Below are 25,642 nucleotides of genomic sequence, written 5' to 3'. Positions count from 1 at the left end.
AGTGATGAGAGGGAGGTTGACATTGTTTTACTGTGCAGGATGTATTACATGAGCCACTTCCTTGAGATGAATGTACAAGGAACTAGCAGGGACAAAGCATTCTTGGTTTAGTAAATGAAAGAGCTTGTAGGGTGGGGACAGAGGAAGGGGAGATGAACTGAAAGATAGATGATTCCCTGAGAATGTTGAAGTCCCATCAGATTGTGTCTGGATGATGGGAGAAGAACTTCATAAGTATGAGACCACACAGAACATGCTGGAGACACTTCGCAGGTCAGACAGAATCCACGGGACAGAAAAACAGAGTTGACATTTCAGCTCAAAGTCCCTTATTTTCAAGTATAAAGATGATACTGATTACAACTGGCATTACATCTTCAGCTTTTATCTTTGAAAAACCATTGAGGGTCCAAAAGGCGTCTGAGAAAATAACTCAACTTCCTTTTGCAAATGCCAAACATTGAATCACACCATGTAAAGTTGCACAAATCATTTTTCCATTCCGGTCTCTCTTATCGCTTAGCAATTGGTCTAAATTTTCAAATAGTATGTTTACAATTTTGCAATAGGATTAAATCTGTCAATCTCAGCTTCAGAACTAAACCCTGCCTTGTACCAGGAGGTGCTGGTATGTACAGTGCTGCTGAATGTGACCTGTTATCAGCAATGGGCCTACATGGATATGCCTGATCTTGAAAGGCAAATTTACTGGATTTGTTTCTGTCTGTTACAGTATTTACCTATTTCTCATTGAACAACTGTTACAGGCTTCATCATTGAAATTGTCGTTTTGAAGAGAGGCCTCTTCCCAGAAACAAAAATCAAAGTTGAGAAATAAATAGTGACAAGGTCACTGATTGGCACGGACTTGGTAGGCAGAAGGGCCTGTTTCGACGTTGTATCTCTAAACGTAAAAGTCTCAAGTATGACTGATAAAAAGCTGTAAAGTGTTCTCAACTCACTGTATCTGAAAAACAGATTCTAGATATTCTAGATATGTATCTGCTCATCACCTCTGGATCGACCCATCACACTTCACTAGGGTCTCCTCGATGTCCCACCTCTTGCTCCCCCTCCCCCATTCGTAACAAGGATAGAGTCCCCATTGTCTTCACCTTCCACCCCATCAACCGTCGCATACAGCATATAATCCTCCAACAATTTTGCCACCTCCAACGGGATCCCACTACTGGTCACATCTTCCCATCTCCCCCCCCCCCCCCCCCTTTCTGCTTTCCGCAAAGACCATTCCCTCCGAAACTCCCTGGTCAACTCGTCCCTTCCCACCCAAACCAACCCCTCCCCAGGTACTTTTCCCTGCAACCGCAGTAGCTACAACATCTGTCCCTTTTCCTCTCCCCTCGACTCCATTCAAGGGCCCAAACAGTCTTTCCAGGTGAGGCAAAGGTTCACTTGCACCTCCTCCAACCTCATCTACTGTATCCGCTGTTCCAGGTGTCAACTTCTTTACATCGGCGAGACCAAGCGCAGGCTCGGCGATCGTTTTGCTGAACACCTCCGCTCAGTCCATCTTAACTTATCTGATCTCCCGGTGGCTCAGCACTTCAACTCCCCCTCCCATTCCCAATCTGACCTTTCTGTCCTGGGCCTCCTCTATTGCCAGAGTGAGTCCCAGTGCAAATTGGAGGGACAGCACCTCATATTTCACTTGGGTAGTTTACACCCCAGCGGTATGAACTTCTCTAACTTCAGATAGCTCTTGCTTTCTCTCTCCATCCCCACCCCCTTCCCAGTGGGACCAGTTCTCCCACTAGTCCTACTGTCTCTGACTACATTCTATCTTTGTCCCGCCCCCTCCCCTGACATCAGTCTGAAGAGGGGACTCGACACAAAACGTTGCCCATTCCTTCTCTCCAGAGATGCTGCCTGTCCCGTTGAGTTACTCCGGCATTTGTATCACACCTCACCTCAAGCTCTACTCATTACAACACAGAAATACTTGATACTCTCATGTCTCTAAACAGTAGAAATGAATGAGATGCATTGGAAACATGCTGAATTTTCTTAGTTTTCTGAGGAAGTAAATGCATTGGTGCATATACTTTGGTTGTAGTGTCAATTTTGGACAAATTGTCGGTGATATTTATGCCTAGGAACCCAGGACAGATTATTACACGTATAATGTCATAACTGGATGTGTTGACATGTCTGGGTGAATCACAGGAAGAGTTGTCCGTAAATAAATGGGTGGGCACAGTAGAGTGAGTTGTGAACGTTCAATGAATTGGCTATTCACATTGGGATGGCTGGATGCAAGAACATAAAATGGATGAAATATAACGGCCATTTATTTATGTCAGATTCAAGGGGTTAAATGGCTTCCTGTGGGCCACATTCGAAGGGCTGAATGGCCAGGTACTGTGAACTGTCTTTGTGGCTGCCTCACCAACTGTCTGTCTGTCCCTTCCTTCTTTGTGTTTTAATAGTATGTGTTAAATGTATGTTTTTAGTGTTCTTTAGCTTGTTTTATGTGTGGTCGGGGGGGTTGTGGAAAACTTTTTCTAATCTCTTACCTCGATGGAGATGCGATTTTTTCCCGTATTGTATCTCCGTCCGCACTGCGGCCTAACATCGAGGAGGTGGCGGTCTTTGCTAGAGACCGACTTTTGAGAGCTCCACCACGGGGAGCCTATGGGACTTTAACATCACGGAGCCCGCGATCCCTTTGCCAGGGATCAACCTCAGAGCTCCAACCATGGGTGGGTGCTTGCGGACTTAACACCAGAGATGGACTTTGGGAACTCCAAGCCGCAGGAGCTTCGACCGCCCCGACGCGGGAGTTTCGACCGCCGGCTGCGGGAGTTTCGACCGCCCCGACGCGGGAGTTTCGACCGCTGGCTGCGGGAGCTTCGATCACCCTGATGGATGGTTCGACTGCCTCGACCGCGGGAGAATAAAGAGGAAGAAGTTTGGACTTTTTTGCCTTCTATCACAGTGAGGAATGTGGGGAATCCGCTGTGGTGGATGTTTATGTGAGTTTTTATGTAGTCGTGTGGCTGGTTGCTTCTTTTTTTCAGTGTGGCTGTAGGATAATTTGCATAATTTGCATAATCACTATGCCTTAATTGGTACACGTGACAATAAAAGACCTTTGAAACGTTTGAACACCACATATCAGCAGGGAGCTATCATCATTGCACATTCGGAGAGCCAGGGCAAAGAAAAGCAGAGGGTGCAAGAGCACCTTGTGCAGGAAGCTCATCTCCCCCTGTTTCATTTTGGCCACACACAATGCGCTGTCAGGACACACTGGAGCGGGATGGGGTGGAGAGTAGAGTAGAGTGTGGATTAGAGTGCAGTGGGGGAGTAAAGTGGAGTGGGAGTAGTGCAGTGGGTAAGGGATTAATAGAATAATTGGACACAATGAAACAACAGGGCACCATTAAATAACGGGCCCCAGTGTGGGGTTCACTGTGAAGACTAAGTATATTGAGATAACTGGTTAAAGCGACAGTTTCACCCAATAAGTTTATTTACTGTATGGAAATGAATGGCACAATGCGATGACGGTATGCAAAGCGGTCCAGATATAATGGGGATTTATGAGCAATATCGTGAATGCACAAGGTGAAACGGTTGGGCACGTTAGCACGTCACATGGAGTGGTGAATCCACCAACATTCAGGGTATGCCTGCACACAATAACAGGCCTGTAAACAATGACGTGACCACTGCAAATAGCAAACCTGGACACAGTGTGGAGACTGGACAAAAAGTGCCCATGAAGGTGATTGTGTACAACGAGTTGCTGGGGTCAATGGGCTGCACATAATGTCTCAGCACAAGAAGGTGACCAGGCACAATAAAACTCCCAGGCACAGTGAAAAGGCCAAGCACAAAGAAAAGATCAAACACCATTAATGAAAAGCCGGAAACTGCAGATGCTGGAAATCTGAAACAAAAACTAAAAATGGTAGAAATGCCTATCGGGGCAGTGAGAGGCGGAGCGGGAAAGAGTTAACGGTTTCAGGTTGGTGGACAATGCAAAAGCTGGTCACAGTGGGATGACCAAACTGAATGAGACACATCCTGACTGTGCGATGGCAAGAAATGATGAAACCTCTGGGTAAAATGAGATTACTGGAAACAATAGGGTAACGGAATATAATAAACACAATGAGATAAGTGAGCCGGAAAAGGTGTTGGGTGGAATTAGAAGTGGCTATCCACATAAAAAACCTGAACAGAATAATTAGGTTGTCCAAACTACAAAGGCTGGTCATAATGAGCTGATAGTATGTAATGAAATTGTTTCTCACGATGAAAAGATTGGTTTCAGTGATCTGGCTATTCAAAGTAAAGACACCGGTGGTTGTTGCTAATGGCTTAAATCTTCTACTGATATCAGTAGGAAAATAACTACAGATGCTGGTTCAAATCGAAGGTAGACACAAAATTAATGACTTAGACGAAGGGATTAAAAGTACCATTAGCAAATTTGCAGATGATTCTAAGCTGGGGGGTAGTGTGAATTGTGAGGAAGATGCAATAAGGCTGCAGGGTGACTTGGACAGGTTGTGTGAGTGGGCGGATACATGGCAGATGCAGTTTAATGTAGATAAGTGTGAGGTTATTCACTTTGGAAGTAAGAATAGAAAGGCAGATTATTATCTGAATGGTGTCAAGTTAGGAGGAGGGGGAGTTCAACGAGATCTGGGTGTCCTAGTGCATCAGTCAATGAAAGGAAGCATGCAGGTACAGCAGGCAGTGAAGAAAGCCAATGGAATGTTGGCCTTCGTAACAAGAGGAGTTGAGTATAGGAGCAAAGAGGTCCTTCTACAGTTGTACCGGGCCCTGGTGAGACCGCACCTGGAGTACTGTGTGCAGTTTTGGTCTCCAAATTTGAGGAAGGATATTCTTGCTATGGAGGGCGTGCAGCGTAGGTTCACTAGGTTAATTCCCGGAATGGCGGGACTATCGTATGTTGAAAGGCTGGAGCAATTAGGCTTGTATACCCTGGAATTTAGAAAGATGAGGGGGGATCTTATTGAAACATATAAGATAATTAGGGGATTGGACACATTAGAGGCAGGAAACATGTTCCCAATGTTGGGGGAGTCCAGAACAAGGGGCCACAGTTTAAGAATAAGGGGTAGGCCATTTAGAACGGAGATGAGGAAGAACTTTTTCAGTCAGAGAGTGGTGAAGGTGTGGAATTCTCTGCCTCAGAAGGCAGTGGAGGCCAGTTCGTTGGATGCTTTCAAGAGAGAGCTGGATAGAGCTCTTAAGGATAGCGGAGTGAGGGGGTATGGGGAGAAGGCAGGAACGGGGTACTGATTGAGAGTGATCAGCCATGATCGCATTGAATGGCGGTGCTGGCTCGAAGGGCTGAATGGCCTACTCCTGCACCTATTGTCTATTGTTTATTGTCTATTGTCTATTAAAATGCTGGAGTAACTCAGCAGGTCAGCCAGCATCTCAGGAGAGAAGGAATGGGTTTATTCACAAAATGCTGGAGTAACTCAGCAGGTCGGGCAGCATCTCGGGAGAGAAGGAATGGGTGACGTTTTGGGTCGAGACCCTTCTTCAGACCCGCTGAGTTACTCCAGTATTTTGTGTCTACTACTGATATCAGTAGTCACCCAATTATCTACATACTAGTTTAAAGCTAGTTTCCTCCTTCCTATGATCTCCCTTAGATCCCTCCTCAGATGTAGAGGGAGTAACTCAGCAGGACAGGCAGCATCTCCGGAGAGAAGGAATGGGTGACATTTCGGGTCGAGCATTACTCCAGCATTTTGTGTCTACCTTCAATTTAAACCAGAATCTGCAGTTCTTTCCTGTACCACATATGTGACAGAGGAAGTATGGGTCTTTACCTGAGCTGTGCATGTGAAGGACATGGCTTGATTATTTGTTCACTGTGTGAATGAAGTATAGAGGGTCTACTGAAAACATACGGTAATTCTCAAAGCCGGCAAGAGAGGCTGGTCGTCAGCTGTGCAAACAGTAGCAATGCTTGCCGACCACCGCAATTCCTTTTTTGGACAACTACTCCATAGGAAGCAGAGTAAATAAAAATGTGCCCGACTGTAAAGTGGAGGGGGTGGGGATGCTGTCTGAAGTACCTGTGCCAGTTTCAACACAACCCATTTCAGAAGATTTTTTTCTGTAAACGCTCCACCATCACACAATGTGTCCCCCCCCCACAGTCACCCAATCCACCCCCCCCCCCCCCCCCCCCACACACACATACACTGCTTCCTCACCCCCCTCTTCCTCACCATCCAATCTCACATCTGCTCCTCCCCGTCTGTTCCCATCTCCACCTCCCAACATAATCCCATCCTGTCTCACCCACTATCCCCCCACCCTGCCTCACCCATTGTATCCCCACCTAGGCTCCCCCATTGTCCCCCACCATAACTCACTATCCCCCCCCCCCCCCCCCACCCTGCCTCACCCATTGTATCCCCACCTAGGCTCCCCCATTGTCCCCCACCCAAACTCACTATCCCCCCCACCCTACCTCACCCATTGCACCCCCACTCTGCCTCTTATTGTGTCCAAGCAACAAATATATGCTTGGGCACAATAAGAATGATGAACACAAAGAAATGGATAAGTACAAAAATGGCTGGACAGAATGGGAGGAGGAGGACACAATGGGATGGGCTGGTAACATTAGATGACTATCAATTTCCCTACTTAAAAACACCACGGGAGCACTTACACTACACGGACAAAAGTATGTTTTACAGTGGAAGTTAAGGATTTTTTTTTAAAAGAGAATAGGAGCAGAGGTCGTCCACCAGGCCCCTCAAGCCTGCCCCATCATTATGTTATCATGGCTCATCTACCCAATGCCTTCTCAGTGCAGGATCCCCATAGCCCTGAATTCCCCAGGAGAGGGGAATGAGTGTTGATCATGCCACCAATGACCACATGCTGCTAAGACATTAATTAAGGAAAATAACAACTGTGAGATCATTGGTTAGATCATATTTGTTTGTTGGATCTAAATAAGTGTTTGTGCAGACATAAAGACTATTGACCCACTGGTCAGTCCGATATTATAACATCTCCTTTGTACTGCACTGGAATATTAGCCTGGATTTTGTTCTCTAGAGTGGGATTGGAAGGTACACAATTCTAACTGAGTGCAAAAGTTCAGTCAAGAATATATTATAGGCTCTACATGAGACAAAATGAATGCAAGTAGGAGGAGATGAAAATGGAGGGGATTTTTTACAACAAAAGAAAAGATGAAAGAGAATGGAAGTGCTGGTCAGAGTTTCACCGTTCACCTAATGAAAACAATTTAAGTAAATACATGACTCACCGATTCGACGCTGATAAATTTCAGTCACAAAAGCTACGTCTTTGGCGAACGCAAGGGGCTAGGTTATTTGATCGACGGCAGACCAGCAGCTCAGACGTGTGGGATCCGCCGGCTGCAGAGAGGACGACCATGTCTACCACAATGTGCCAGTGCCTGGGCTTTACCGTCGCTTCCCTTGGCTTTGTCGGCACCATCGCGGCCACTGCCCTGAACATGTGGAGCACTCAGGATTTGGGCCAGGATCTGGTGACGTCGGTTTACAACTACATGGGACTGTGGAAAACCTGCGTGCAGCAGACATCGGGCTTCACAGAATGTCGCCCCTTCTTTACCGTCCTCGGACTTCCAGGTAAGAACACGTCAGGAGAACGATTAGCGTGGCACACAAGAGGACTGTCTCAAAGGCAGTGACTGCCTTTCTCAAACAACCTTACCCCTGCAAGTTGTACGAGCAACACTCTGAGCTTATTTTGTTATCTGAAAGGCAGAATTTCTTTTCAAAATCCCTTCAGTGATAAACTGACAGTCCTTTCACTTATTTATTTTGTTAAAATATATTTGCTATGGGTATCTGCCATAATTAGCGAGGCAAATTTAGCCGCTTACTAATCAGTTTTATTTTAAAATAGCATTAGATGCCAGAATTAGAAGGTTAATGGACAGAGAGGTTAAGTATTGATGAAGAGTGTTAGACATCAACAGCAAAATGGCTCCCAGGGAAAGGTTGACGTAATCATGTTTTTGTAGAGGAGGAATTAATGGACTTGATGGTTGACTGTTGATAAGAGTGTTAACTTACTCAAGGGTGGGGCTTTGATGGGGTAGCTAAGGTGCAAGTGATAAGTTTCCACGAGGGACCAACTGTACTCGTGATTGGGTTTCGATGGGCGGGTTCAAATATTTAGAGAAGGGTTTCGATGGGAGTGCTAATGTACTCAAGCAATGAAGGTCAACGTGGGAGTTATGTACTGAAAGGACGGGCTTTATGGGTGTGTTACTCTATTCAAGGGATGGGTTTGATGAAGATGTGAATGTATAATGGAGTTGGGCTTCACTGAGGAAGTTAAATAGGCTGTTATGGAGTTTTGAGCAGTAATCTTTGCTGAATTTAAGGCTGAGGGAATAGAAGGACAATCCTGCTGCAGAAAGGCAGCTGTGGCTTCTGTCTTGGAAAGTTAGAGGTTCCCAGAAATAAGCACAGAATCTCATTGGACACTTCAATGCCATACTGTGGAAATGATGCATTTTGGAGATAACATTGGGATGAGATTTAGACCAAAATTACATCCATCCTTTTCAAATGGACATACCTATCAGTTGGCACCTGCTAAAGACCAGTGAGTTCTTCTAGCAGCCATGTTACTTCATGGAGAAACCATGTAATTTGTTGAACAAATAATTCGGTGCTGCCCTGAGGCCTAGTGTGAAAAGTGGCTCTCTCTTACACTGCAATAGTGACTACGTTTCTAAAGTATTTCATTGGCTGTAAAGGGATTGGGACAGTTTGAATATACGAATGATATGAGTAAATATCCAGACTCCTTCACCCCAAGTGTGTGAAGCAGAGATATCGGAGGTCCTTCCTTCCCGCTGCTGTGAGTGCACAACCAGACCAGTCAACAGACCAGTTAACAGTAACAGTTTAAAAAAAAACACAGTAAATGATGACAATTACCCTTATCTTTATTTTTATTTATAATGAATGTCTCTTGCTATCCACTATGTTGCTGTAACACTGCAAATTTCCCCGGTGTGGGACAAATAAAAGAATATATTCTATTCAATTCTAAATATTTTTTCTTTACATGTTTGTATATGGCGGAACTTTTCATCTGCAAATTGTTAATCGTGCAACATGAGAAAAATACAGGGAAACATCAGAAGGCCAATAAGCCCATGAGCCTATTCCACACACATTTGAGTCACGAGTGTCTTAATTCCGTCTTATTGTCCTGGTTCCATATCCTTCATATCCTGTCAAGTAAAAATCTATTACTCAGTTTGGAAATTTTTAATTGGGTTTTAATGAGTGAGTTCAAATAATTAGGGAAGGGCTTCAATGGGAGTGCTAATTTACTGAAGCAATGAAGGTCAATGTGGGATTTCAGCCTAACAATTTGATCGTGGGAAGAGTTCGAGATTTCAATTCCTGCAGCATAAAGCTGGGAAGTGGGGTAATTAGTGAGGAGAATAGTAATAGAATGCAGTAAGGCAACAATAGCTGGTTGAATGAGCAAGCAAGGAGTAGATGAAATTTAACGCAGAGAATTATAAAGTGATTCACTTCGGCTATGGGACAGGGTGATTAAGTGGCACAGCACTAAGGGAAGTGTTGCAAATGAGGAATATTGTTGTGTATGAGCATAAATCCTTGAAAGTGGAATTGCATGTTCAAAGAGTGGTCAATGAAGCATGTGGAATTGCAGTATTTGTAAACTTAAGAGTTCAGGTTACAGTTGTATAAAACGTTGTTGGCTGCAACTGGAATGTTACGTCCGTTTCTGGTCACCACACCTAGAAAGAATGTGAAGACCGCAGGCAGGGTGCGGTGGGGATGGACAAGAATGGTTACGTACGAGGGACTTCAGCTTCAATAAGTGATAGATATTTGTTCAACTAATTACATGGTTTCTCCATGAAGTAACATGGCTGCTGGAAGAACACACTGGTCTTGAGCACGTCCCAACTGATAGGTATGTCTATTTGAACTGGATGGATGTAATTTTGGTCTAAATCTCATCCCAATGTCATCTCCAAAATGCATCATTTCCACAGTACTGCATTAAAGTATCTAACAAGATTCTGTGCTCATTTCTGGGAACCTCTAACTTTCCAAGTCAGAAGCCACAGCTGCCTTTCTGCAGAGGATTGTCCTTCTATTCCCTCAGCCTTGAATTCAGCAAAGTGGAGAATCTGAGAGAGTTCTCCTTGGAAGAAGGAAGGTTGAGAGGAGATTTGTTGATGTTTATAATATGATGGTTTAGAAAGAATAAATGAAGGGAAGATATTCTTATAATCAGATGGTTCAAGATCAGGAGGCACAGATTTAAAAATCTGAGCAAAATATACCAGAGGGAATATTATTTTATTTTTTTTACTCATTGTCTGTGACCTGGAACTCATTGTGTGTAAAGTGGATGAAATAGAAGCCTTGAAGAGAAAATTGAATTGGCATCTGAGAAAAATAGCAACCTTCAGCCATCTGAGGAAAGAGCAAGAGAATGTGGCTGATAAGAGAACTCAAACAGGAGCTCCACAAACTCAATGGGACGAAGCTTCCTTCTGTGCCTTAACAATTCTGTGATATATTCTATGATTATATCTATGAAAAGCACTAGTTTGAAGTTATGTGCGATGAGGCATTCTATCGTGCGTGCCTCAAATCTCACTTAGTTTTTGCTTTTGCTTATTAAGTTTACGTTTTAGATACTGGATTTTGGCTTTATCAACTTGCTTGCTGTCTCCAACCCGCCAACTCAAGGTGCTTAGCTGTGAGTGATACATGAATAGTGTGACGTACTCCTATACTCTGATGTACCCCTATACTGTGATGGACTCCGATACTGTGACAAACGTCAATACTGTGACAGACTCCAATGTTCTGACATACTCCAATACGGTGACATATTTGGATACTGTGACAGACCTCTGATACAGTGACAGATCCCCATAATGTGAAAATTCCTATCATTTGTGACATTCTCCAACATGGTATTCGTCAATACTCTGACCTGATACTATTAAATCTAATACAGAGAAAAAGAACAATTGAAATTGTGATACTTCCCACTAATACTCTTCCAAATTCACTGATAATCAAACAGAACCCACTAATACTGTTACACTACAATAGCAACAAACTCCACTATGACCTTGGCAAACCCTACAAAAAGATTGACACACCATTAATATTATGATGCAAAAATATATTATATGAAGAATCCATAAGGTAACAGGTAAGAGGTTAGTATAACAAATGGAGAACAAGAGGCTGCATAAATATATGTAATTCCTCTCAGGTTAAGGTAACATTAGCTAAGCTGCATTTATTATTAATTTCCACTTGCCCTGTTGGCTTTGTTGAATTTGGTTTCACAATTTGCTAAAAGACAATGGAAAAGCAGATCTGTAGGATTCTGAGCCAAGATCCATGATCTTCAAGTTACCAAGCCAAAGTAATTCAACAGAGAATTGTTAAAGCTGTGGAAACCACACCCAGATGCACTGATTGAGGCTGTAAATATGTCACTTATCAAAATTTAATTGAATGAAGGAACAGTATCTAAACAAATATGGAACAGATGCAAAGTGATGGATAGTGTAATTGAAATGGCTGCCAAGATGGCACCTATTCACCCATAACCTGCTTGACAACTCCAGGTCCACTTGTCTCCCGACCTCATCCTACCTTGGTCCAAACATGGACCAAGCACCAGAATTCCAGAAAAGAAGTGAGAGTGACTGCCCCTGATATAAAGCAGCATGTGATCAAGTGAGGCATCGAGGATTGGGACCCAACTACCATGTAAATCTTCACCATCTGTGCTCAATTTTTATCCCCCAGGATACATTGACAGAACCCCTCATATACCCACCACTCCTATCACTAAGTAGACATAACGGAACACTACCACCCGCAGGTACTCCTCCAAGTTGCATACTATCCTGATTTGGAAATATATCATCATCACTGGGTTTAAATCCTGGAACTCCCAGAACACCAGCACTTTCACACGCATATCTGAGCATAAATAGAAACAAGAGTAAGCCATTTGACCACACATGCCTGCTCAACCAATCAATAAGGTTATGTCTGATCTTTCACCTTTGCGAACGTTTCCTACACTTACTAAATATCTCTTCATTATTTTCAATATCTAACATCTATCCATTGGATGTAAGTAGCCTCCACGTCCCTGTGGTACAGCAATCCAAAGATTCATTAACCTCTCCTGTTTTTTGTTAATGGCCAGAAGTCAATGACATTTTGACAACAGCTGGGCAGGTTAAATCGGTGCTGTGTATAACAGGCTTCTAGAGTGTTTAAATGGATTAGCGATCTTATAATCATCCGACAGGCACAGTCCATGCTGTACCTGGAAGCGTGGCATTCACATTGGTGGTGATGAAGAGCTTCACAAGGTTGATATAAGAAAATAACTGCAGATGCTGGTACAAATAGAAGGTATTTATTCACAAAATGCTGGAGTAACTCAGCAGGTTAGGCAGCATCTCAGGAGAGAAGGAATGGGTGACGTTTCGGTTGAATGTGAGTCAAATCAACTCATGCTCAGTAATGATCTGGACCCACTTGACAGCATATTGACAGTGGATGTAATCACACTGGTTCTCTGCTGCATACTGGACCACCTGAACAACAGGTCTTTTGTTCATCGACTGTTGTTCACCAGCCTGTGTTCATTGACAAAGGCGTTCAACACCATTATCTTATTTAAACATCGTCAAACTCAGGGAGTGTGTCTATGCTCGTCCCTAAGCAATTGGATCTTCGACTTCCCCATCGGCAGACCTCAATCAGTACAGATTGGCAACAATACGTCCTCATTGCTAACCATCAGCACAAGGGAACCAAAGGCCTGTGTGCTCAGTCCCCTGCTCTACTCTCTCCATACCCACAACTGTGTAGCCAGACAATCCTGTCTTTAAATTCACCGAAAATACCACCGTTGTTGGACAAATAATGAGTAACGAGTCTGAGTTCAGGAGAGAAATTGATAATCTGCTTGAGTGGTGCCAGAACAACAATCTTGCTCTCAATGTCAGCAAGACCAAGGAGCTGATTGATAACTTCAGGAAGGGAAAGACAAAGGAGCGTGCACCTGAATCGATTGGTGGGGCAGCAGTGGAGAGAGTTAACATCTTCAAATTCCTGAGTGTACACATCTCTGATGATCTGCCCAGGGTCCAGCACTTTGACAGACTCAAATGTTAGCTATCAGATTCATGCAACAAGGACTCCCAGGTTCAACGAGATCTGGGTGTCCTAGTGCATCAGTCAATGAAAGGAAGCATGCAGGTACAGCAGGCAGTGAAGAAAGCCAATGGAATGTTGGCCTTCGTAACAAGAGGAGTTGAGTATAGGAGCAAAGAGGTCCTTCTACAGTTGTACCGGGCCCTGGTGAGACCGCACCTGGAGTACTGTGTGCAGTTTTGGTCTCCAAATTTGAGGAAGGATATTCTTGCTATGGAGGGCGTGCAGCGTAGATTCACTAGGTTAATTCCCGGAATGGCGGGACTGTCGTATGTTGAAAGGCTGGAGCGATTGGGCTTGTATACACTGGAATTTAGAAGGATGAGGGGGGATCTTATTGAAACATATAAGATAATTAGGGGATTGGACACATTAGAGGCAGGAAACATGTTCCCAATGTTGGGGGAGTCCAGAACAAGGGGCCACAGTTTAAGAATAAGGGGTAGGCCATTTAGAACGGAGATGAGGAAGAACGTTTTCAGTCAGAGAGTGGTGAAGGTGTGGAATTCTCTGCCTCAGAAGGCAGTGGAGGCCAGTTCGTTGGATGCTTTCAAGAGAGAGCTGGATAGAGCTCTTAAGGATAGCGGAGTGAGGGGGTATGGGGAGAAGGCAGGAACGGGGTACTGATTGAGAGTGATCAGCCATGATCGCATTGAATGGCGGTGCTGGCTCGAAGGGCTGAATGGCCTACTCTGCACCTATTGTCTATTGTCTATTGTCTATTGTCTATTGTCTATTGTTCCAACCACAACTTTCATTCTCTGAATATTTTTTTTAATTCTGCTCAGATTATTGAGAGATGATGGGTCAGGGTTGTGGAACATATGAATGAGGAGCTTTCTAAAGGATGCATTCCATGAGAAACAGTAGTATGTTCAATGATTCTTTCCTCTCCGCTATCCAGTCGTGTTGGCCCCTACCCATCGGTTAAAATCGCCACGATTAGTTCATCCTTAAAAAGTGAGAGGAATTTATTTCAAGCCACCCCTTCCGGTGTGGAGTGTTGCGAGATATAAGTCTACCTTGGAGTATCGCAGCCCATAATCTATCGCTTAATATTAGCTAAGCACAAAGCAGCCAATGAATAGTTACACGATTGCTGCTACGTTGCTTTCTTTGGGACAAGGGAGTGAGGCGAGTTTTAATTAAGATGCATAAAATTCCAAACAACCCAGAGAGACTGAACAGGCAGGATTAATTTCCTTTCACAAAGATATTGATTATAGCAGGACGTCAATTTGAGTTCACTAGTAGAAAGATTAGCGGGGAGTTGATAAAAAATAAAACCCAAAGGTGGAGTCCAGAACTCATTCCCTGAAAGAGTGGTGCGTGTAAAAAATAAACCTCATGACATTTAAAAGGCACCTGAATTTATATGAAGTGCTGGAAACTGGTGACAATAATAAACCTAAACTAGAATAACCCAAAAAAGCTCCACTTCAGGTCTGCATTAATACAAATTTCTGAAAGCTTCTTTCTGTGCCCTGAAGATTTGAAATTCAATTATACGCCATGTCCTTGAGAACAATGTGATAAGGAAGTTGCCCCATTAGGAGGGTGCACCAAGATGATGGCAACTTGTTGTCATGGTGTCAGTTGTTGGGGATTTCTGTGATCTTCTGGGAACTGCAAAAGAGGCCCCTGGTGAAGGTTATGTTGGATTTGAAGAGCAGCATGGAAATAACATTTCTACAACATCACTACCACTGTCTAATCATCAAAACGATTGCCTTTCAACAGTGAATGTCTGGTATAGGAAAGGTCACTCACTTGGTAGGCAGCCAAAGGGAAGTTACAAAGTTTTTATACACTCTCCCTCTCCAAACCCCACAATTCCCTCCCAATATTTCTTGATTGTGCAATATTCCATGAAGATGTTCTGCCCTGTCCGCATAGAACATGGTTACCAACCCTGGTTGCCAGTCAAATTGTGACCGACCAATGGTGTCAAGCTATGTAGTTCCATCTCCTCAGCCATATTTCCAATGGTTACAGGGCGATGATCAGCAGCAAAAGCCCACACTGATTACTGCTTGCCTGATAAAAGGACAGATTTTGAACGTCCTCCAGAGATCAATTAATGCAGCAGAGCTCATCTATCAATCTAGCCTTCAGGGCTGAACAACCTTAAGAAATTGGTTTCACCCACAAAATCCTTGCAGAGCAAGAGTGAAGATGGATACTGTACAAGAGAAACATAATGGTCCAGGCATCTGTTACATGCTTTGCATCTTGAGTACGGCAGTGTGATTTAACAGGTCCAATGTTTAGTTTCATCTCTCTTTTGGCAGATTCAATTCGCCAGGCAACCTTCAGGTGATGCGTCACCAGGCCATAAAGTCAAAAAGTACAGAAATAGGCTCATAATCCATGCCAACCATCAAAACCAATGTGCACTAATCCCATTTATCAGCTCTTGTTCCATTGTCTTCTACACTTTAGTTATTCCAGTGCTCACGTTTTAAGTGTCTGCAGCCACTACTTTCTTAGCCAGTATATTACAGATTCCAACCACTTTGTGGATGAAATATACTTCTCCATCCTATACCTATGCTCTCTGGTCTTAGGTACCTCAGCTATGGGGTTATGTTTGAAGTATTCTGTATATGGTTATTGTGCTCACACCAGTATTCTCTGCTGACAGCCACATTCCAAGCTATCAGGGCTCTGATGATTGTCGCCCTCGTTCTCTCGTTGATCGGCACTTTGGTCTCCATCCTGGCACTCAAGTGTATTCGACTGGGAACCATGGACGATACCGCCAAGGCCAACCTCACACTCACCTCTGGAATCCTGTTCATCGTTGCAGGTAGGGTGCAGCCAGATTTATTGGGTAGTCGGGGGAGTGCGAGGTAGGAATGATGGGACCCAGCATGGAACTGACTACAGTGCATCTGAGCTGGGAGCATTGGCCAACAGAAATAGACTCCCCCAGGGCTATCAGCACACACTTCAATGAGCACAAAATGTAATCAGGATAGGAAAGGCTTTAGGGAAATATGAGCCAAACATGGAACTAGCTTAGGTCTAACTTAGATGGGGCATCTAAATAGGACTTGCATCAATGGGGCATCTTGGTCAGCTTGGACAAATTGGACCAAGGGGCCTGTTTCTGTGCTGTACGACTCCAGGACTCTCAAAAATCATCTCTAGCTTAAAGAACAAACAATTCCATTTGGATTAGATTTTCAATATTATACCATACTTAAGAAAAAGTGAAAACTTAAATATAAATAAAAGTTAATGGATATTTGCCAGTTACTTTAAATCTTGGGTTAATGGCACTCTAGATAGGAGATATCTCCCGTTCCCCTACTCAATGCTGAGGAGAACAATCCCATCTTCTCCAGCACCTGAATCCAAATAAAGTGCCTTACCTCGTGTAAATTTCTGCATCCACGCCACTCTTCTCAAAGCCCAGCATCCAGAAGTCAACACAATACTCTGATGCCTGATCAGTGATTCATAAATGATCCCTTCAGTTCTCCATTTGACTAACACCTCTTGTTTCCACCTGCACAGGAGTCTGCTGCGTAGCTGGTGTATCAATCTACGCAAATATGTTGGTGACTAACTTCTGGATGAGTAACACATCAATGCTTGGGGAACAGGGACCAGCTAGGCAGAGGTAGGGATCAACAATTCAACCCATGAAATGTCATTTCTTTACATGGACCATTTTGTTTGCTTTCTCTAGTATTAAACTTTTATGCTAATCTTCAGCAACTTGGAGTTTCCCCAAAATATGTAAGAATATAAAATCCATAAAGTTCCAATAATCCAGCACTCCTGAGATTTTAGTAGTAGTGGACTGGCAGATTTTCTGGACTGTTGGATGTTACTGCTATTAATACCCAAGTGCACTTTTATTTCACTATTTTAGCATGTTGCACAGAGGTAGAATAAATGTTCCAGCCAATGCAGAAATTTTACTGGGGCTAGTGGAATCAAAGGATATGGGGAGAAGCCAGGCACGGGTTACTGATTGTGGATGATCAGCCATGATCACAATGAATGGCAGTGCTGGCTCGAAGGGCCGAATGGCCTCCTCCTGCACCTATTTTCTATGTTTCTATGCTCTGGGTTGCAATAATTAACTTTGGTTCTCTGCAGATTGCAAAGGGTCATCATTGTGGTCTGTAAACTAAATTGGTGTGTCTAGATTATGCTAGAATCACTCGAGGAGCTTGATGAGAAATGTCTGTTCTTGCATTGGAAAACAGTTCCACATTCTAATATAGATACAAAATGCTGGAGTAACTCAGCGGGACAGGCTTTCCTCCACATTCTAATATATTGAAAAATAAAGAAATTTCAACTTAACATGCGAATTTTGCTCATTTTCTACTTTTAACACAAACAAACCAATTATCCATGATTGTATTGTTTTAATCGGGGGTTGCATTAATAGGGTAGTGAGGTTGTTGCTGGTGTCATGTTTTGGACTGATAAGAACATTATTCCTCACAGGTATACGTTTGGTTCTGCCTTGTTTGTGGGTTGGGTATCTGGAGGTTTGCTCCTAGTCGGTGGGATCGTGATGTGCATTGCCTGTAAAGGAATGGTACCTGAAGAGACTCGGTGAGTAAATGAGCAACCGGAGGGAAATCCGTGGGCATTTACATTAATCATCACTTTGACCTATAACGCACAAGAGCTCTATGACCTTAATTTATAAGTAGCGTCCATTCTCCTTAAAGGTTATATACTATGAGTACAAAGTCAAATCCATTCTTAAAATGAACCTGCATTCCATATTCTCTGTCTCTCATTTCACATTTCTTTACTCAGCTTCTCCGAAGAAACAAATATCAAAATTCAATTAAGAATTGCTCTTAAAAGGATTTTTAAATGATATGCCCTTGCATTATCAGTGTCATTTCCTTCATTCTACAATTACTGTTTCTCCCATTCTTCCCCACCCCCTATCTTCACAAAATGGTGGCACTCCAGACATCCTAAGTCATCTCATGCTCCAACTTTAAAATTCAAAATTTCTCCCTCAACCTCTGGTCTCCTCCTCTGAACCCCGATAGTGTTCTGTGATGTGTACCTTAGCCCTGAGGTTTGATAATGCTAAATGAAAACACATCATTATATGTGTCCATGGTCATAATAAGGGCCCGGTTCCAAAACACATCACAACTATCGAGACCACCCAGAGGAAATAAGCAACCCGGATTTAAGGTTTCTCTTCTGAGAAGGGACTGGAGAAACTGAAGTCATTAGGAGTTCAAATTTATAAGAAATTTTGAAAAAGACTTCCACAGGTGATGATAACCAAAGAACATTAATGTAAGATCTTCCTCAAAAGAAAAAAAAGAGATAATAAATTTTATTCCAGAGAGGTTTACTGGGTCATTAGAGATTCCAGCAGATATAGAGTGGGGGAAAGTAGCAAACCACCTGGGTCTGATAGCATACTCCTTAGGATTTTAAGAGAAACGGTTTCAGAAGTAGTGAATATTGGGGTTTCATTGTCCAGATTTATCATGTGACTTGGAAGCTATTTTTCTCGGAAAAATATAACCCAATTTTTCGAGGAAGCGGCTAGACAGTAATCAGGTAACTATAAGTAAATAATCTGACATAACTGGTAGAGAAACTATGACCACAATTCAGGTCATAATTTATCATTTGGGTACTGTCAGCGTGATTTTATGAAAAGAAGATTCATTAGAGTTATGGAGGATGGAATAAGTAGGGAGATAAGGAGAAACTATTAAATAGATTCAGGTTAATAGAAGGCTTTCAAACAGTCATCCTACAATTTACTGATGCAACACTAAATCTTATGGCATTGGGGTAAGATGCAATGAGCAGTAGTTGACACTTACAAAATGTTGGAAATAGACAGGTTATTTCTCAGCAGGTGGCTTTTTGGGTCGAGACTCTTCTTCAGAGATGCTGCCTGTCCCACTGAGTTACTCCAGCATTTTGTGTCTACCTTTGATTTAAACCAGTATCTGCAGTTCTTTCTTACACATTATTTTTCAATAGGACAGGTTACTAAAAGGATGAAAGCTAGGAGTTTTTTCAAGTTTATATCATTAGCTGAGTATTAATTTAAAAAAATTGATTAGCCTCACCCATGAGGGAAAAGTTCATCACCACACACAGGGCATAGACATTTGGGTAGAAGAGGGGTTTTCATACATAAAGCAACACCTTCACTGTCGTCACGTATTGGATTTAATACTAACTTGAGCAGCACAATAATGCAGTTTATAGAGTTACTGACCCTCAGCTCCAGCAACCTGCGTTCAATCTTGACCTCCAGTGCTGTCTGTGTGGAGTTTGCACATTCTCCATGTGACCACATAGGTTTCTGCCCAGATGCTCTGGTTTCCTCCCATATCCCTAAAGGGTGCAATTGGTAGGTCAATTGGCTGGTAAATCAACTAAATTTCCTTTAGTATGTGAGTGAGTTGGAGAATCCGGGGAAGTGAATTGATGGGAGTGTGGGGACAATGGGACGAATGTAGGATTAATGTAAGGGGGTTCCTGGAGATCAACATGATCAACATTAAAGAGAGACAATGAGAGAAGGACCTGCTGGCAGGTGCAAGATTATCAGGAGCAGGGATAGTTGAGGTCACAATCAGAATGGCATGATCTCATCAAATGACAATGCAGGCTTGAAGGGTTTAGCAGCCAACTTCTCTTCCTAAATCAGTAGGAATGTTCATACACTCATTAAGCAAGACTTCTTTTATGCAGGTACAATTCCACCATCTACAAGGCTCCAAGCCGAGGTCACACCTACAAGTCTGGCCACAAAACCAGCACCCACTACGAAACAGAAATGGCTCCAGTAAAGAGGACCTATCCCGATGAGAAATCCGCATACAACCGGAGCCCCAACGTGGATGCCAAACAAGGGAAATATGATTATGTATAAAGTTGTTGGTTTCACCGTGATCCCACTGCGACCCTAAGGTGAGAGTCTGGATGGCAGCCATCACCTCAGGATTCCAATTATATTCCCAGATTCAATTTTCATCCCTAGCCCCCTCCCCCTTACCCAGTCACTTTATCATGTAGTTTAGATTCCCATAATGTGCAGAGTGCCATAGAATGTTCCCCCGATTGCCTAAGATGACAGGCTAGCCCAGTTGGCCCACATGAGAAAGCAGTAAATATTCCATTTCTGGGGGGGACTCGGAGCAGGCAGTCAAGAACTAGCCACTGACAGTGGAAAGATTGACAGGCTGTACTATATGGATAATCCACCACCAGCTGTCTTGCTTCCCCACTGAAGTTGAACATCATCCCCAAAGATACTTGCCGAGGAGCTAGAGTTTGAATCACTTTCAACCAACATGTTCTTATACCCATGAATGAAGTAGGACAACTTAACAAACACCACAATACAGAGACTAAAAGTTAGGCAAACTAGGCAAACTGTTCAATCCCAAGAATAAGAACAGGGTTACCACGGTGGGTGATATAAATAGATTCAAGGTACAACTAGATGCGTTTCCCAAGGAACCCGATGGAAGAAACATGTTGAAAGGCAAGTGTGGTGGATAATGCATCTAGGGGCATTACTGGACAAAACTTGTCCCTCCTCTTCCTACACTTCCTTATCCTGATGACATGATGCCATTGGATATTATGTTGAATGTGAATAGTTCCATTTTCTCAAAATGAATAACACCCATACACAAGTAAGAAAGTACGTCAAGTGATCTTTACTGAGGTTAAACAACTTTCCAATGTAGTATTCCTGATTCTGATATCTGGAACTGCTTCCCAATTTTGTACATCCCCTGTATCTTTCTCATTTTCAGAATTCCCCCTCTCACTATATTAACTTGATGCTATCTATTTTCTACTAGCTCCACAATAACATATCCTAACATCAAACCTTGATCCCCAAATCCCTCTGATGCTGCCTTTGGACTCTCAACCTGCTTGGTCTAATTTACCTTTCCACCTATATGTCCTCTTTAGTCTTTTTTACAGTACAAATTATTGCAGCAGGGACATATTTGGGCATGTGTGAATAACAAAAGTGTAAATGGAAAAGGGACAATGGAACAGGAGATAGCTAAAAGGTTCACAGGGGATGTAAAGGAGATAAGGGCAAAGATTACAGTGCACTATAAGGCAAGAAGAGGTGATGAATGTTTGGTGTCATGATAGCTCAGAACCATTTTAAGGGGACTTTAATCTATTGTGGGCATTGCTTAACATCAGAACTCATCCACAGATATTAGTGCTTTATTTTTTCCAAAAATAAAACTTTACAAATCAACGTTGTTCTGTTAGAAATTAGGAACATTTTCTAATCTCATCCCTGAGATTCAGTTTGGTGCGTATTGTGTTTTTTTAATATAAACTATGACAATGAATAAATACTTTTTTTTTTATTATTCGTAAATATTTTGCAAGTGCTGCAGGAATTTTATCATCATAAAGTATTGGCTCAGAGGTGAAGATTCCAGACTAGTAACCCAAGGGCCTGGAATAACAATTGGACAGAGTGGTTCAAATCTCACTCTGGCAGCTGTGAAATTTGTTCACTTTTTAAACACAGCTAGCTTCAGTAGCAATGACCACTAATCTGCTGAAATGTTATAAAAACTCATCTGGGTCATTAATATCCTTCAGGGAAGGAGACCTACCTTCCTTGCCCAGTCTGACTGAAGTGTACAGATTACATGGATGACTTTCAAATGACCAAACAAATTACTTTGTCCATTGAGAGATGCTCATTAAATGCTGGTCTAGTCAGTGATGCTCAGATCACAAGAAAAAATTAAAAAACTGTTGTGATGTTTCAAAATTGAAGAGCCTAAAGAGGGTAGATAATAAGAAACATTTCCCCATAGCATAGGTGTTCAAAAGCAGAGGGCATAGGTTTGGGAAAGAGGGTAATAAGTTTAATGGGGATTTTGACAAAACATTTACACCCAGAGGGTGTTTGAAACCTGGAATGCACTGCCTGTGGGATGGTGGAGGCAGAGACTCACACAACATTTGCAAAGTATCTAAACAAGCACTTAAATCACCAGAGCATAAAAGACGACAGATCAAGGGCTGGTTAGATGAGTACCGAAAGGTTATCGTGGATATGGTGGGCCAAGGGGCTTGTTTCTGTGCTGACAGAACTCCATGACTCTACCCTGTTGTAAAATACTGCTTTATTTGTATTCTTTATATCAGTAGAACGTGTTGGCTGATTTTATTTTTGATTGTAATCCTTTTTAGTGACCTCACAAAATTAAGTTCAATAACCAAATAATTAAAGTTTATATATATCTTCCCTTATTAAATTGTGTCACGGCACTGATTTCAGAAGGCTCCGGTATCACTCAGCTTAAGGTCTATGATTTGGATTTGAATTGTGAGCATTTTGAGGTACACAGTTCCCTAATAATAATGTCACACTTGGATCGGGTGATCAAGAAGGCTTTCGATATCTTGGCCTTCATCAATCAGGGTACCAAGTACCGACGTTGAGATGTTATGTTACAGATGAACAAGACGTTGGTGAGGCCACATTGGGAATACTGTGTTCAGTTTTGGTCACCCGACTGGAGGAAGGATGTCATTAATCTGGAAAGAGTGCAAAGAAGACTTGCGACGATGTTGCCAGGACTCAAGAGCCTGAACTACAGGGGGAGATTGGGAAAGCAAGGACTTTATTCCTAGGAGTGCCAAGAGATGATCTTACAAATGGGTATAAAATCATGAGGGGAACTAACAGGGCGAATGCACAGAGTCTTTTACCTATGTTCGGGGAAACAAGACTAAAGAACATAGGTTTAAGGTGAGAGGGGAAATTTAATAGAAACCTAAGGAGAAACTTTTTCACTTTGAGTGTATGGAATGAACTGCCAGATGAGGTAATTGAGGCAACCACAAAAACAATATCTGAAAAGTCACTTGGACAGGCACATGGATCGGAAAGGTTTAGAGTGATATGTGTTGATACAGACAGGTGGGACTAGCATAGATGGGGCATTTTGGTTGCCATGAACGAGTTGGGTTAAAGGGTCGGATTCTGTGCTGCATGACTCAATGACTCTATAACTACTCAAATCAATGCCATGTGGGATCCTAGGACAGAAAGTAGGGGAAACTTTAGTTGCATCGGTTTGAAAAGGCAGGAAAGAGATGTGGCAATCATGCTCACTGGAGCCAGAACCTGATCAAAGCCTGACCTGTAGGGTGCAGAATTATATGGAACTAGATGAGAGCACCTGAGAGCAGCTTCACCTGTGTACTGACCACACCTGTCCAAATACAGCTCCCTCCGAAAATACCAGGCAATCTCATTGGAGCTTTGTTGCTTATCAGTGAGACCATGGCTACAGCTAGGTGGTTCTCGGCTCTTAGCAGATAGTGAGATCAGATAAGAGCTTTGTACCTTTGTTCCTGCTGTTAAAGGCAAATATGTCATGAAGAGCGATAAAGCCAACATTCATTTAATGTGGGCTTTCTTAATACATCATAATTAATCACTCTGTTGAGCTCACGGAGAGCTTGAAACAAGCACCTGCATGCAGAGCGGATGGAGTAACCTGCTGCGTGAGGTTTAGCCAAGTAGGAATGTGTTTGAAGGTAAGCATTAACTAAACAAGGGAAAGTACCTCTGAATACCTGCACCGAGAAATAGTGTGCACCTCCAATCATTCCTGAGGCTGGTGAACAGAGCACGTTCACTGAGCGACTAGGAAAATAGTTGCTCAGGAAGTATCATGATTCCATGACCGCTATTTATTCGAGCCTTTCCTGGAATGATTCTATGAATAAAATGTCAGCTACAAACCATTGAACATCCAAACATTACACCTTTCAGATATGGGTGTGAGACAAAATGATTCCTATTTTCATCACCGAAGATAGACACAAAAAGCTGGAGTAACTCAGCGGGTCAGTCAGCATCTCTGGAGAAAATAGGTGACATTTTGGGGCGGCTTTCTCCAGAGATGCTGCCTGACCCGTTGAGTTACTCCAGCTTTTAGTGTCTATTTCTGTGTAAACCATCATCTGCAGTTCCTTCCTGCACCTGTTTTCATCACCTTCAGTAAGAGGACTGTGCAAACCTTTATGTGAGATGGTACTGCTTGAAAATGGGCTTTGCTTGAAAGCGCAGCGAAGGGCTTGGTGTCCAGGTTGGTTTGTGTGGCACTGTGGCATGTTGGAGACGGCATGAGGGAGGGCTGGTTCAGGTTTAGTGTTCAGACTTCAATCAGCTTCTCCTCAGCTGGGGAAATGCCACAACACAACAAATCCAGCAAGAGTTAGGGAACTATAGAAAGAAAAAGTTGCCAAGGCTCCACTTTAAAAAACGTTTAAAAAGCAAGAGGTGCGGACGAGACCTTGACAGTCTAGGTAAGGTGATATGTGTCCACCACTAAAAGGCTACTCTTGCTGACATCCTGGATCTGCAGATGCAGCAGGGAGCAACATTCATTTGTCCATTTAAAACAATGCTGGTTAAGAACTAGGACCCCCACCATCACAATCCCTCGTTTTATCAACATACCAAGACAATGACTCCAGTGGAGCAATTGGAAGACGGGCTGCCCTCATAACTCCAGAAACCCAGGTTTTCATCCCAACCTCTGCCATTGTCTATGTGGAGTTTGCACGTTCTCAATGTGACTGCAAGGGTTTCCTCCGGGTGCACTGGTTTTGTCCCACACCCCAAGAAAGTTCAGGTTGATACGTTAATTGGGCACTGTAAGTTGTCCATCATGTGGAGATGAGTGGTGGAATCTGTGGGGGATTTCATGAGAATGTAAGGAAAATAAAGAATGGGATTAATGTGAAATTAGAGCAAAGTGGCTGAGGGTTGACATGCTAGTGGGCAGCAGGGCCTGTTTTCATGCTGTATCTCTCTATGACCCAGGTAGAAAAGAAGGGTTGACAATGGTGTGAGAAACATGAAACAGGCCGATTATTTGTTTCTGGTGGATGATAGTGTCGAGACAGCAACAGGTTAGGACAAAGTAATTTCCAATGAGAGGGTCCAACCAATTGATAAGAAGACTGTAAAAAAACATGGAAGGTTGGAATAAAATTGTCTTTTCCAATGGAGAGGAGAGTGCGGAATAGGCAATGACAAGAGAGCGATGAACGTTGAACTAACGGCCTATTGTGTGCCAGGCTTAATTTTCCATTCAATGGCGACGGAACTCAGGCAGAGAACAAGTGGCCTGACTGTCCATTCCATCACACAAGGTTAAAATGCTCCCCCAAAATCTGTTGCAGGACTTCACGGTCTACAAATTATATCATGAACCTTATTGTCACTGTGCCTGAAGAAAGGAAAATTCTCATCACAACTCTGACAAGGAATTTGCCGGCATGCAATGGGACAGTTGAAAGAA

General features: G+C 43.0%; 2 protein-coding genes across 3 annotated transcripts in view; one reads left to right on the top strand and one right to left on the bottom strand.

Annotated features, from left to right (window-relative positions):
• dzip1l (DAZ interacting zinc finger protein 1-like) overlaps positions 1-25,642 on the bottom strand; it is a 109,372-nt gene that overhangs the window by 12,742 nt on the left and 70,988 nt on the right. The window lies entirely within an intron of this gene.
• On the top strand, positions 7,433-17,880 carry LOC144599197 (claudin-18-like). Its single transcript, XM_078409944.1, has 4 exons — positions 7,433-7,652; positions 15,940-16,104; positions 16,818-16,923; positions 17,766-17,880. Exons 1-4 carry the CDS (start codon positions 7,433-7,435, stop codon positions 17,878-17,880), a joined length of 606 nt encoding a protein of 201 aa, XP_078266070.1.

This window comes from Rhinoraja longicauda, chromosome 13 (genome assembly GCF_053455715.1).
Source record: "Rhinoraja longicauda isolate Sanriku21f chromosome 13, sRhiLon1.1, whole genome shotgun sequence".
In the NCBI taxonomy this organism is placed as follows: domain Eukaryota; kingdom Metazoa; phylum Chordata; class Chondrichthyes; order Rajiformes; family Arhynchobatidae; genus Rhinoraja; species Rhinoraja longicauda.
The sequence above is the reverse complement of the archived record's forward strand: the minus strand, read 5'-3'. Positions and strand labels throughout refer to the sequence as shown.

Coding starts and splice junctions, on each gene's coding strand:
- LOC144599197 (XM_078409944.1), top strand. CDS start 7,433: ATGTCTACCACAATGTGCCAGTGCCTGGGCTTTACCGTCGCTTCCCTT. Junction 7,653..15,939: donor TACCGTCCTCGGACTTCCAG/GTAAGAACACGT, acceptor CTCTGCTGACAG/CCACATTCCAAGCTATCAGG. Junction 16,924..17,765: donor CAGGGACCAGCTAGGCAGAG/GTAGGGATCAAC, acceptor TATTCCTCACAG/GTATACGTTTGGTTCTGCCT.